Consider the following 15,303-nt stretch of genomic DNA (forward strand, 5'->3'; position numbering starts at 1 on the left):
GGGAACAATAGTTTTCGGCCTTGCAAATATCTCACCCACTGGCCCATACACATGACACATGTACAGTCGGCTCCGCCAAATGTGCAAGTGTTTTCAATGTGAAGAGGAGTAAGCCGCCTCTTCTGAAAAAACACAACCATGTAACATGCCGAATCCTTCATCTCGCAGAAGAGAGGGGAGACCCCCAGACACAGAACAGCCAGCTGCTTCTACCAATGGAGAGTCCAGGAGGGACAAACTCAAACTATTTTTAGAAATTAGAGATATAAATTATCGAGTCACTTCCCATCACGTGAAATTGTGTTATTTCTACAAGTACAGCATTACAAGGGTTTCCCCCTTATCGGAAGAGTAACGTGTCAGAAAAGTTTACGAAGAGGAAGTAAATGTATATTAAGAGGTCGGGGACTGTCCCACTATAAAAAACAGGGGTAGATAATAATTCATGAGCCTGAGCCTTACGAGGCCTATGGCAGACACCAGTGCTATTTATATCAGTGTTAGGTTATGAAGACCGTGGAAACTGAACCTCCCGTTTCACGTTACATTACATTACAAGTTCACCCTGTCCCAACAGCGTTGATCCAGAGGAAGGCAAAAAAAAAAAAACAGAGGCTAAGGACCCACATTGTGAAAAAGCAGCTTTTTTGTTGTTGCAGACCTTGCTGCGGTTTTTTGAGCCAAATCCAAAACTTCCCATAACTTTCATCACCATTCTTGGCTTTGGCTTAAAAAATTGCAACAAAATTCACAAAAAAAAAAAAAGCTGCGTTTCCTAGTGGGGCCTTAGCCTTAAAGAGGACCTTTCATGGGTTTGGGACACAGGCAGTTCTATATACTGCTGGTAAGCCGACAGTGTGCTGAATTCAGTGCACTGTTGGCTTTCCCGATCTATGCCCCGGGTGAAGAGCTAGCGGTGCCGTAGCCCTTTACAGTCAGAAGGGCGTTTCTGACAGTTTGTACAAGCAGCGCCAATAGCGCTGTACTGTGTGAGCGTGGAGGAACACCCCCACCCTCTGCTCACAGTGCTCGTCCATAGACAAGTATTCTCAGGAAAAGTCGGCTTTCCAGCAGTATATAGAACTGCCTGTGCCCCAAACCATGAAAGGTCCTCCATAAGGCTGACACCAAGTACACCATATCAGAGGAAAAATTCCTTTCCCTGCTGCTAAACCAGAAAACGAACACAGAATTGGGACCAAAAGAAATGGAACCAAACACAGAAGTCGGAAACCAATTTTGGGTGGAGTTGGAATAAAAAAAAAAAAAAGTTACTGACTCCAAAGTACATTTTTTAAATTACATTATACAATAATTAATGTATATTAGATTACTTGGTTTCATATTTACTTCCATAGGAATTCAGTTACAAACTTTTTTGGGGAATTGGAGCTGTACTGCTGTCCGTCTGTCTGTGGCTGTCAGACATTTCTGAAGGAGTCAGAATGGAAGCAGGAGTTGGAATAGAGTGTGGAAAAATAGAGGAGTTAGAGTCATAGGTCTTACCTACTGACTCCTCAGACATGGCCAGAACTAAGCAAAAATGTACTTATGTCATCACTTGTAGGAACATTTCAGACCAATTTCCTGTCCCTCTTCAGGTAGGGGTGGTAATAGACTAAAGACCAATAGGGCAAACATGTAAAGTGTCTCTCTCCAGGGGTGCACTGTATGGATTTTATATATACAGTCCTATGAAAAAAAAAAGTTTGGGCACCCCTATTAATCTTAATCATTTTTAGTTCTAAATATTTTGGTGTTTGCAGCAGCCATTTCAGTCTGATATATCTAATAACTGATGGGCACAGTAATATTTCAGGATTGAAATAAGGTATATTGTACTAACAGAAAATGTGCAATATGCATTCAACCAAAATTTGACCGGTGCAAAAATTTTGGTACCCTTATTTTATTGATTTGAATACTCCTAACTACTTTTTACTGACTTACTGAAGCACAGAATTGGTTTTGTAACCTCACTGAGCTTTGAACTTCATAGCCAGGTGTATCCAATCATGAGAAAAGGTATTTAAAGGGGTTGGCCACTTTCAGACCAATATTGACAAACAAATGTACAATAAAAGATATACAATTTTCCAATATACTTTCTGTATCAATTCCTCAGGTTTTCTAGATTTCGGCTTGCTGTCATTCATTCTGTTACTTCTAGAGGATAAAACTCTGACCATGGTCATGTGATTAGCACACAGGTGTCGCTTGTTATAGACACAGCATAGTAATCAGACATCTGCCTGGTAATCAGCTGTGCACCTGTGTGCTCATCACATGACCATGGACCGTAAATCACATGACCATGGTCAGAGTTTTATCCACTAGAAGTAACAGAATGAATGACAGCAAGCCGAAATCTAGAAAACCTGAGGAATTGATACACAAAGTATATTGGAAAATTGTATATCTTTTATTGTACATTTGTTTGTCAATATTGGTCTGAAAGTGGCCAACCCCTTTAAGGTGGCCAATTGCAAGTTGCTCTCCTATTTGAATCTCCTCTGAAGAGTGGCATCATGGGCTACTAAAAACAACTCTCAAATGATCTGAAAACAAAGATTGTTCAACATAGTTGTTCAGGGGAAGGATACAAACAGTTGTCTCAGAGATTTAACCTGTCGGTTTCCACTGTGAGGAACATAGTAAGGAAATGGAAGACCACAGGGACAGTTCTTATTAAGCCCAGAAGTGGCAGCACAAGAAAAATATCAGAAAGGCAGAGAAGAAGAATGGTGAGAACAGTGAAGGACAATCCACAGACCACCTCCAAAGAGCTGCAGCATCATCTTGCTTATTAAGATGCCTTATTACCAGGAAGCATGGACGGCCACCACACTAATGGCTACAACCCATCACCTTAAGCCTGAAGAAGGAACAGTAAATGGTCCAAAACATTGCCGCAAGCAATGAAAATTTGATGTTCATGCCATTCTTGCATCATATCTGGAGCATGGTTCAGACGTCATTTGGTTGTCCTCTGTCAGTGAATACTGGAGCTAGTAGACAGCAACGAAAAGAGCTCCTGAAACAGAGGACCGCGGCCACTGGATAGGGTTATAGAGAAAGGTGATAAAGCTGGAAAGAGTTATAACTGTCAATACCTTGTTAACATATAAATAAAGAAGAAAAGATTGGAAAGTGAGAAGATACCAAATACGAGACAACCTGAGCACCCTTTGTATGAAATCGGAGGTATACTATACAGTGTTTCTCTGAAAATAAGACGGGGATGCCGTGTCCTCCATCGCCTCTCCTTCACAACAAGGGGGAGGTGATGTAGTGGATTGGCTGCATCTTTGTGAGCAAGCAGGGGTGTCAACTAACGTTTGTCACATAGGTAGCCAATCCCACATAATAGCATCCAGGCGGCAGGACTCAGGAGGCGGCACTTGGGAGCAGGACTTGCGAATGGGTGAGCGGATTATGCCTTGTAGTGGCAAGGGGTAGCAGGCCCTCGTCCTGGACGGATGGAAGCTACAATATGTCCATTCTCTGTGACGTGACTGTAACTAGGGCTTATATTTCAAGCCTGCTCTAAAAACCCTGCAAAATTGTATTAAGGCTTATTATTGAAGTAGAGAATATTTTTGGAGAAATACGGTAGGGGGTTCATGTCCTTCTAAGGGTGCTGTATTAGGACATCATACTGTGTAGGAAGCTGTAATGCAATAGTGCGTTAAAGAGGAAAAAAAAAAAAAAGCTCTGTTTCTGCAATGTGTGGCCTTAGCCTAAATCAGTTCCTGTTCTAAGTGGAACTGCTGGAACCAAGTTTCCAAAATTTTTTTTTAGATAATTTCTCTGTAGAAGATGGCCGGCCCGGGCACAGATCGTAACAGCAAAATAAAGGATTGGTTTATCAATTCTGAAAAATGTAAGCAAAGAAAAAATGAAAAACAGAAGAAATGTCACCTGTGCCGGTGGAGGATCAGGAAATCTGACCTACTTACAAGGCCCCATAGAGAGGTTTTGGGTTTTTTTTGGAGGTGGTTTGTTAACTTTTTACTGCAGCAGGGAGATATATAAGTAATGTGACAAAAATACATAGATGAAGAAGGCACTGAGAAGCCGGAGTCAGTTGCTCAAAGAAACTAGACCTATCACTATGATCATATACCGATGTACCTGGACAGAATGAACACTAAGCTGTGACTGCACTCCTGCCTCTGTACCACAATACATTTTGAGCTGGGAAGGGGGAGGCGTCATATATTGACTATTTTTTTAATGGAACAGTGGCTGCACATGTACATTGATGCCAATCCACCCAAAATTTATAGGTTTGAGGAAGAGAGACAAGTGCAGCTCTAAGTGACCTCGGTCAGTCCACAGAGACTAATGGAGAGATGGCAGCAACAAACATGCATGACCAATGCTCCGTAGGAGGCACAGGACCCCCATCTGTCATTTATGAACCTCCGATCTGTCAATTTTTTATCTATTCTGTGGACAACTATTCTGCGGTAACTTAAGTTGTTAGTAGATCCAGACGATAGCCACTGATCAGGTAGCTGGAGGAAATGGCGGCCAACCATACATTTCCATACATCAGTGGTACTTACCGGCTGAATATGTAACAGCTGAATGAGCCAGGTACATAGTGAGAGATACTCTATAGTGCTGGCTCTCTGTTCTCCTTCCTATCACATACAATCCCTGTAAACAGCTTTTGGATAACCATGGCCCCTTCCTATGTGATAATGAAAGATATAAATCACAGATTCATTGCAGAAACCCACATGTCTGTTCCATTTATTAGCAGAAACCTGTTCATATGGAATGGAAAGTTAATTTGCAGAAATTTGTGTAATGAATCAGTCATGTGTGACCATACTCCAACAACGCAGGAGAAGGTCAAGCAAGCAATTGCTTTTCTACATGGTATACAACACAGATTGCTGACTGCTTCCCCTGCTCGTATTGAGTAACCTCCAACTAGATATTACCTATCCTCCTGGGAGAATTTCATGTTACCGACAAATCTAAGAATGGATAGTATTTCCACTAAGGCGGCTGCTCGAGAGAAGTTTCCAATAATTTCCCACCAGGCAAATCTCAGCTAGGGTTATGTGACACAAGTGTGCTGGTAATAGTCCATAATCCACAATATGGATGTAATACAGATGAAACTGCATCAATATTGTTTATCAAGAATACCGATGGGTGATCGTCTAAGCAGGAAAGCGAAGGATGTTACAGCAGATCTGTCCACATCCATATCCTAAATCCCATCTGGACTGTAGCGCTAAAGACTTGAACTTTTAGCATACAAGGATCTTTGCTGCTGTAAGTCCAGGTCATTAGAAACACGGTTGGAATAGTATCAGCATCTATAATCTGCACACTAAAAGGCCTATATATTCTGTCTGAACGCGGCCTTATTTGAAAGAAAATCTGCCTCAGAAATCCAAGACCAAGCCCTGGATTTGCCCTGCAGCAGATCCTCATGTGGATGAGCTTTCACAGCTACTCACCACGGCTTCCGAGTGAAATGTTAACTTGTATTTCGGGAGGTGGATTTCAATCTGCACCATGGTCTCAAACCGCACAGGTGGCGAAATGCAAGATTTTGTTACAGAAGATCTATGTGCAATATCATACATGTGTACATGCTCTAAACCAGCAATTATTAGTATCTTATGTTGATCTAATGCCTGTAATTGTGCAATTTTGGAGAGAAAGTTTCACTTGTGGCTTGGGGATTTTGTTTCCCCCTTTGTACTACAGTTTTGCATGTTGAGGTCATACTTACTTGTAAGCCAGAGTCAATCCCCTTGATGAATAAGTAATTTTTTACCAAGACAGATACCATAAAGCTTAGAAATCCTGTATATGTGTGACTATCAATAGGGTATTACCACTGACACTATGGGTGGGATCACAAGTAGCAGTCACGCCATAGTGAAACCTCATCTAAATACATGAACACTTGAGACTGTGGTTTTGACAGCAAATGAACAAGAAAAAAAGGAGGCAAAAGAAACATATTGAGAGCGATTCTGCATAGGGTGACTGTGGACCCTATATTATATAGTGACTGGCAAGCGCTTCCTGTCACTGCAGGACATTAGGATGTAAAGGGAAGTCACTTCTTCCCCCCATGGAGACCAAATCCAAGGCTCACCCTCCTTCCAACAGGTCACAGCAGCATGGCGCGTCTACCCACTAAGCTTCATCAAAAGCAACTTTAGATAAAAGGACTCCTGCCGTCACCTTAAGACTCCATCACTAAAGACACCCGCAGCATTTCTAGCGAATCCCATCCCCACATTGCGGTAAAATAAGAGCAGCAGGAACGCTGTGATTTCCAATTATACCTATGGAAAAGTCAGCGGTTTCCATATAGATATAATTGAAGCAGAAAGTCCGCAGAGGAAATCTCTGAACATTCTGTGAAAAGCGCTGCAGGAAGAGCCGTGATGTGCTGCTGCCGCTGTGGAATCTCTAGCAGCGCATTTTTGCTGCGGGCCACTATGTGGGGCCTTAGCCCAAAGCTGCTCTAAGGTGTTATAGTTTAAGAAGGCCTCAGGCTAAGATAAAAAAACACAACCTCCAGGAGCAGATTTTTTTTTTGTAGTAGAACAATAGGAAACTAGTGAAAGGTGGATGTTACAGGACTTTCCTCCTCATTGACTGAGAAAGGAATGTAAGAAATGTGCGGCCTCCATGTGCAGCGAGCGGACTGATCTCTGCTGAGATTACACCAGATTTCTGAGTGTATATAGGCCTTTCATGAACCTACACAATATAGATCAGATAAAGCCAATCCTAATACCATAGGGAAAACCCCAGAAGTAATCTAATGCACTTTGGGGACAGATATATCATGAGGGGAATATTGGGTACGCAGTACAACAGCTCAATCCTATTTACATGGGTATGTAGTGAATCATCTAGGAAGACCTCATAACCAGCAATAGCCTAATATATTCCTACTATCCGTGTGGCTTCCTTACAAGCTGCTGTTCCTGGGTAGTAGTAATAATACTGGGTAATGCAACCTACAAAGCTTTCAGAAGATTATATGCAGAGTATACTAAGAATGGCGCCATGAAGAAAAAGTGTCCAGTAAGAAGGGATTCTGTGGATGGAAACAACTCGCCAACAAAGGGAATTGTTCAGATATAGGTGATGCACAGTCAAGGAGCCCGCAGCTGAACACAACTAACAAGTCCATACACACAAATCCAGCTTTGGCAGTACATGCCTGGGTGCGGACGCTATCAATGCCGTTCATTTCGGCACAGATATTCCTTCACCGACAGAAGGGCGGACCTTACTGCCTAGCATCGTCAGGGAACATCCTCTCTGACAGAGGGGATATCGTCACTCCATAGGGAGAGTACACCATTTAGGTGTGTGGAGTCTTATTAAGCCATGAGCGCTCCACTGCAAAGGAACATGGGAAGAATATGCAAATCTGACTTTCATGATGTAATTAGGAAGTCAGTGCCTCAGGCATGCACACCAATAGAGGGCGCTCACTGAGAATGTGCAAATCTGACTTCCATGATGTAATTAGGGAGACAGTCTCAGTCAAGCAAACCTATAGAGGGCGCTCCCTTTAACATCATGCCGACCTTCTCTATTAGTTTGCTTGACTGAGGCTCTGTCTTCCTAATTACATCATGGAAGATAGACTTGCACATTCTTAGTGAGCGCCCTCTATTGGTGTGCATGCCTGAGGCACTGACCTCGTTCATGGAAGTCAGATTTGCATATTCTTCCCAAGTACAATGTTACATAAGACCACTGTCAGGGAGGGCGTTCCTTACCGCCCAACAATAACACTAGAGAGTAAGGGCTGTCCGAACAATGGAGAGATTTCAGTGCCCCAACTAACGGCACAAATATCTCCTGCACCAGGGCGGGTACCATCAAAGCTAATGGTGTACGGAAGTCGTAACCTTAAAGAGGTTGTATCAGGGTCATAACAGGGTTGGATTGGTGGAAATCTGACCGCTGGGACCACCACTGGCCAAGAGAACACTGATCCTCTATGAATGGATATACGCGAGCTGCCAATATGGCTTCTTGAAGGTTCAATTACAGAGTCAGCCATGGTTTTCCTAAATGCCAAAAAGCGATGCATACAACTGGGCTGAATTATTGATCAGGGGTGCAGGAAAGCTGGGTGACAAGCCTAGATGGCTGTACTTATGACAATACTAGCTTTTACCCGCGACTTCGTCTGCGGTGATTTGAGAATTGGGCGGACACAGATGTGTGAAACTGTAAGAGTGCTTTAAAAAGTTTGGTGGGCTAGCAAATGTGATGTGATGTGTTGTATTGTGTATGTATAGTGGAAAGCTATATGTAAATGTGAGTGAGTAGAGTGAGGGCTACTCCTGAGGTGACAGTAAGGAGTGTGCAGGCAGGTTGAGGCAGGAAATGCCAGGCAGTGTGTGTGAGTCTATAGCTGGGGCTAGGAGTCCTGCTTTTGTGAGTCTCCTGCTAGGAAGCCATGTTGTTTAGTGGCACCAAAAGTAGCCTGTGACCCAATCCTAAGGGAAAACTATGTTTGTGGAAAATTGCACGCAAATCCGTCCAGGCGTTTTAGCGTGATTGAGGAACAAACATCCAAACTCACAAACATCCAAACACAAACTTTCACACTTATATTAGTAGGATTATAATTTTGATAGGAAATGCCCAGTAACTTCTAGTTTCCCACTACCAGTTCAATGTTGTCGATACTGGTAAAACCCCATTTCGTAACAGCAGCACTTCCATGTGTGACCCGGGTCTAGGCCACAAATACAGAGTAAAATAGGAAGAGCTGTGGTTTCACTGTCACTTGTAACCCAGTCCAGGCATCTACATGGACTACTACACATAGAACTATTGATCTGTACGCTGCACCTAGAAAGACTGGAATCTCCCTCATGAAATTCTGTGCTTGCCCCAAATCACCTACAATATGCAGAAGTGAAACTGTATACGTACCTACATATACAGAAGTGGTACACTCCAAGGAAAAACCCTGTACATATACAGTATACTTATCTAGATATACAGGAGAGACTGATACCAAGGAAAACCCTTATACATACTGTACATATTACAGTATTTATAGACACATACATATATACACCTGTCCACGTCTACAGATCATACCTACACATACAGAAGGGGTTCATGCCTAGGAAAAATCCTATACATATATCCATAAAACATACACACAGTATACTCACACATTGTATACATACTTACATATACAGTACATAGTTACACACTATGGCCACCCACATGTACAGTACATATCCATACAAAGTGTACTTTCACATATATATTTCTCATACCCATAAACATAACTACATATCCATGGTTATACACATAACCAAAATATACAAACCTAAATATACAGTATACTTGCCTAAATATACACATGTATATATGTCTATAGAGGCTCCTCATGCACAGGCACATATGTGCATGGATGTTCGTTATATTGTGCATTAATGTCCAGCTCTTCAGTGAATACTGGGCAAAGCGCCATGCTTTGTTTAGTGGCTGTGCTTGGTATTGCTGCGGAGTCCCATTCACATAGGTCATGTGACCAATTACAACATCACTAGCCTGCAAAGTAGATACTCTATAGGAGTCCAACATCTGGGGCTGTCATGGATCAGCTGTTTGAAGAGAGTGCCGCTACCACTTCACAGGCCATGCAATGCTGATGCTTACAATACTGTGTAAGCGGCCATTTTTCTTGTGGCCGGTGGGCATGCGCAGTTGGCTTTGCCCTAGAAGTTACAAGCCACTGCTGGAAGAAGACGCGGTGAAGACTTCGTTCCAGAAGAAGATGGAGGCGGCGCTGGAGAGTTCTCTCGCAGTATTGGGGACGCGCCCAGTGCTGAAAGAGAACTCATTTACATACCGACAAAAACCGTAATATCAAGTGAATGGCGGCGCGGAGAAGACAATGAAAGGTAGGAGAAGAATAGCCCTTCTTAAGGCTATTCCTACATATTAATGAGAATAAAAAATGTGATTGAATGATAGGATCCCTTTAAAATAAAATAAATGATAGAAAGCAAATGGGCGCCAATTGCAGTGTTACAGTGCAGAGCTTGGTGAGAAAGTAAAGAGTTAATAATGAAGACAGTTTCTATGGTGATCTCCAGCCAAATATTATCAGCGTTTTTTGCCCTATGGACAGTCCGGACTCCTGGGGGTGTCGAATACTGAACTAGTAAAGAGGCTATTTGTAGAAGCCTTTATTCAGCTTGTCCACTGTCCAAAGACATAGGGGATATAGCCTGTGAGCCCTATATGGGACAGACTGACAAGGTCTGTACAGCACTGCGGAATACGTTGGCGCTATACAAGCAAGAAAAATAAATCCATTGGTGAGCTACGTTTCTGCTCTGTGTAACGTCCCCAGCATTAAGTCTTATTTCCCTAGAAATAAGTCCTTGTCCAGTATATGTGAGGACGCATGACATGTTACCATTGTTTTCGGTAACCTGTGACATTGTACACATTTGTTAAAGTGCTCCCATGACTTGGTATATACAGAGAGAGTGGAGGACTTTCACCCAGATCTGCTATACACACCTTTGTGTCCGTGTATTATTCCCGTCTCCGCAGCCTGATCATGTTCTCCAAACTTAGAAAACCGTGAAAGTCAGTTCATGTGTTGGGCAGATTTACTGGCCGGCACTTTATGCCGGGAGCCGGACGCCTCGCAGTCTAGTTATCTATGATACCAGGGGTCCCTGCCTACTAAACTCACTACAGGACAGCATGAACCCCTACCATCATAGATAATTATACTGCTGGTCATCTCACTCTCGCCAGGTGCAGGCCAGTAAATCCTGCAACATACGGACCGACTCACGTCAGAAAGTTAGTCGTGTGAACCCGCCCTTAGGCCTTTGTACATGACAGTGACGTTTTTGATGGAAAAAATGGCCATTAATTTCAGTTTTTAAGATCCATTTTGTATATGTTGCATCCGTTCCATTTTTGATGGCTGAGTATCATCTGTTTTGAGTCAATTTTTAATAAAAAAAAAATAAAAATAAAAATAAATGGATGAACGTCTGTCTTTTTTGATCCGATCCACTGAGCTGTTTTAAACAGACTTAAAACTGACGTCAATCCGTTTTAAGTATGTTAAAAATTGATCCATTGCCACCTATTGGGTACAGAGCGTGTCAGGTCTGTAAATTAAAAATAAATAAATAAAAATGGACATGTGAATAGACACATTGAAGTGAATGTATTCTCAAAACAGCCACGTGATGGACGTTACAGAAACAGCATGGTGTTGTGCGAAGAAGCCTGTGTAGCCCGTGCGCTAGATGACATACTGACCCATTCATTTCTGTTGGCCCGTACATACTGCTGTGATCTTCACAGATCTATGTGTGGGGTGAACCGTTTGTGCCGCAAAACTCATGAGAGGTCCTATTCATGTCTGGTTTTGCGGCCATGTTCACTGGCCCCAATAAACAGGCCTGTGGCAGCTCAGCTGGTGGTGCACGCACGCACACACACACACACACACACACACACAACTTTAAAAGGAACCTGTTACTAAGAAAAGGCGGTATAGTCCGTGGGTAGTATGTTACAGAGCAGGTGGAGCGGAGTAGATTGATATACAGGTTTGTAGGAAAAGATTCAGTATAGCTTGTCATTTATCCATTGGAATCTCTGCTCTATGTATGTTGAGGAGTCCAGGAGGCGGAGCCATCAGTGATTGACAGTCATCTCTGTACAGTCATAGAGGGGAGGAGGCAATCACTGTTAGCTCCACCTCCTGGACTTCTCAGGATACAAAGAGCAGAGACTTCACTAGATAAATGACAAGTTATACCGAATATTTCCCCACATATCTATATATTCATCTCCTACAGATTAGACTACATATTCCTTATGACAGGTTCACTTTAAGGTCTCACTTAAATACAAAGGCCTATAAAATATATATATAATATATATATATATATATATATATATATATATATATATATATATACACACACACACACACACACACACACACACACACATACACAGTCCCTGCTCCATTTCTTCCAACACAAGTGAATGCGCACACAATAAGTAGGTGAGGGCCGGGCCGACCTGCTGTTTTTGACACCCTATGACAGGTTCATCTCCACCCTTCAGATAAATGTGGGGGTTTTATTGTGTTCTGGTTCTCAGCTGGGAGATATTTCTTATCTGCAGCAGTGCCCGGCACATCACTCCCATAAACACAAGTATGTAACCTACCAGGCTGCCATGAATCATTAAGAGTCTGATAAAGGGATTAATATGGTATTACTCACACCAGCGGCGGCCATACTACATTCATGTTGTGCAACTGCTATTTATGTAATTGTCGGCTTCATTTGGTCTTTTAGTATCATGTCTTGGATAGAAGAAACAGATTATACACGAGCGTCTTAATCCTTCATACTATACTCCTTGTGGTGACATATTCCAGATGTAACAGATTATAGGGCGGAGGTCAGGACCGCTTCATTGAAAGTCAGATATCTGAAACGATTTAGGCCGATCACTGGACTGAATACGGCCCTATCCTCCAACTCCTACATGGCTGCCATAAAATTAAAAAAATGAAGGGGGGGGGGGGGGGGGGAGTTGCCATGTCTCCCATTTCCCCTATTATAACTTACCGTATTCAGAAGTACAACTCAGCATGCTTAAAGGGGTATTGCCATTTGGATTACTCATCACCTATCCCCCCCCACTAGTGGCTAGCCCACTGATCACTAGATTAGGGGGATCCAAGTCCCCATTCTTCCACAAAACAGCCAAAATACCATTTGAAGGAACAGAACTGCACTGTGCCTAGATAATACCGCCATACAGTGACTGAAATTGGTGGCTCAGTGGTTAGCACTGCAGCCTTGAAGCACTGGAGTCCTAGGTTCAAATCCTGCCAAGGACAACATCTGCAAGGAGTTTGTATGTTCTCCCCGTGTTCGCGTGGGTTTCCTCCGGGTACTCCAGTTTTCTCCCACACACCAAAAACATACAGATAGGGAATGTAGATTGTGAGCCCTATATGGGACAGTGACAGTCAATGTCTGTAAAGCGCTGCGGAATATGACGGCGCTATATAAGCATAATAAATATAAATAATACCGCCATGCAAGACTGAAATACCAGCGTGTTACAGTTCCTAAAAAAAAAAAAAAAAACCCACGGCTATGTGCTTACTTGCCACAAAGCCCTACTTGCCCAGCAAAGTGTGGTAAGGATATGCAGAGTAGATCTGCATGGACGTACCTATCTATGTAATCTCTGATGTTCTATACAGAAGGCTGAAGGATATAGGATTTTTCCATAACAATGAGACATAATGATGACATATACTATTACGTGCCTTTATAGTGGTGTATGCTGTAACCGTCCGCTGCCTGGAAGACTCAACCACAGGCAAAACAAAACCTAATACCACCTGATAGTGCTGAGATACCAATACTGTACAATGTACATATGATCTATCACACAGTGCTCAACAACTGCTCCATAGCGCCCACATAATACCTCCCTACAGTGCTCACATAATACCCATACACACCACCCAAATATTATAGCTATGCTCAGTGCCTAAATACCACTATATTGTGCCCATAATACTGCCATATGTGCCCAATACAAGGCGCATACGGCAATATTACATTGCTCATACACAATGCTAAAATAATACTGCCATATAGCAGTACAGTCTTAGAGTGGCTTTCTACACAGTACAGTCTTACAATACCCACACATAGGACCCATATACGGTAATATCTTACAATGTCCATCTACACAGCACCCACATAGTACAGTCTCACAATGCCCATATAATGCAGTCTAAGGGTAAATTCAAATGCAGTTTTTTGCAGGCAGATTATGAGGCGGAATCCACCTGAAAAATCGTCTTCCATTGGAATGAATAGGAGACGTTCTCTGAGGTGGATTCCTCAGGAGTCACAGCACATTTTTCCCTCTAGCTACTTTTTTCAGGTAAAAGCGCAACAGATTCCACCTTACAAACCCCATAGAAATGAATAGCAGGGTAAAAAAAAATAAAAATAAAATTTTTAAAGAAAAATTTTCCAGGCCGCTCCCCAGTACAGCGTGCTGGAGGAAAAACACTTCCTAATTTTTGAAGCAGATTTTTCAAACAAATACCTCAGTGTGAACTTACACTTACAATGCCCATACAAAGAACCCATATAATGCCATCTTACAGGACCAATATAACTGCTTACAATGCTCATACACAGTACTCCTATCATACCATCTCACAGTGCCCATACGATACAGCCTTACACGGCCCATACACAGTACTCCTATACCATTACACTGCCCATACATTGCAGCCTTACAAAGCCCAAATAAAGAACCCATTTAATATAGCTTTACACTGCTCATATACAGTACTCATATAATACCATCTTACACTGCCCATATAATACAGCCCATTCACAGTACCCATACAATATCGTTTTACACTGTTCATACACTGCCTATATAATACACTGCCTATATAATACTGCCCATACACTACCTATAAAATGCCACCTACACATCGCCTCAGTAGTGACTGGGTGAGGCAGGATAACACACACAGGTGACTGCGCTTGTAGCCTGTGACAGTTCCCGACAAGTTTTATCGCTGTGACAGGTTGTCATCGGTCGGCCATCGGCGAGAACTCCCAGACATGAGTGGCCGTCATCTCTGAGGTAAATGACACCATAACACACAACACAGACGTGTCCTGAGTCCCGGGACAAGCAGAGCGGGGCCCCCGGCTATGATGCTGCTGCTGCCGCCGCCGCCGTCCGCGCCGTCTCCTCACAACTCACCGAACTTTTTCCAGTCAGTGTCATCCAGAGAGTCCATGATCTCACAGAAGCTGCACATGACGGAGGCCGGCACCTCGTACAGGAAGAGCTGGTCTAGGCTGGAGATGGCCATGGCGAGCAGCACACAACACACCCAGCTGTGCGGACACCAGCACACGGCTACTGAGCAACTCCATACCACTGAATCACTTCCCTTTACTAACTACACGATCACTACCGCGCCTGCGCCGACACCTGATGTCGATTCGCGGCGGCCATGTTGAATGTGGCAGCAGCCTGGTTACATAAACTAGCAGTCATTCTCTGTGCTTGCTGAATGCATAGTGAGATGTATTTATTTACAAACAGGGAGAGGTATATGGATATGGATAGAAAGAGAATATTCCTTTATTCCAACATTTGATAATCCAGAAAGTCTAAAAATCAGACAGAGTTGCGTGACGAAATATGTCC

General features: G+C 42.9%; 1 protein-coding gene across 2 annotated transcripts in view; it reads right to left on the reverse strand.

The window, feature by feature from the left end:
• The window catches only part of IRAK1 (interleukin 1 receptor associated kinase 1), a 54,152-nt gene extending 39,139 nt beyond the window's left edge, over positions 1-15,013 (reverse strand). For both annotated transcript variants that reach the window (XM_075260045.1, XM_075260044.1), the window contains exon 1: positions 14,851-15,013. In XM_075260045.1, coding sequence (XP_075116146.1) covers positions 14,851-14,962 — 112 coding nt within the window. In that variant the 5' untranslated portion in view covers positions 14,963-15,013. The remainder of the gene's footprint in view (positions 1-14,850) is intronic.
• Positions 15,014-15,303: the final 290 nt, after the last annotated feature.

This window comes from Leptodactylus fuscus, chromosome 11 (assembly GCF_031893055.1).
Source record: "Leptodactylus fuscus isolate aLepFus1 chromosome 11, aLepFus1.hap2, whole genome shotgun sequence".
NCBI classification, from domain to species: Eukaryota; Metazoa; Chordata; class Amphibia; order Anura; family Leptodactylidae; genus Leptodactylus; species Leptodactylus fuscus.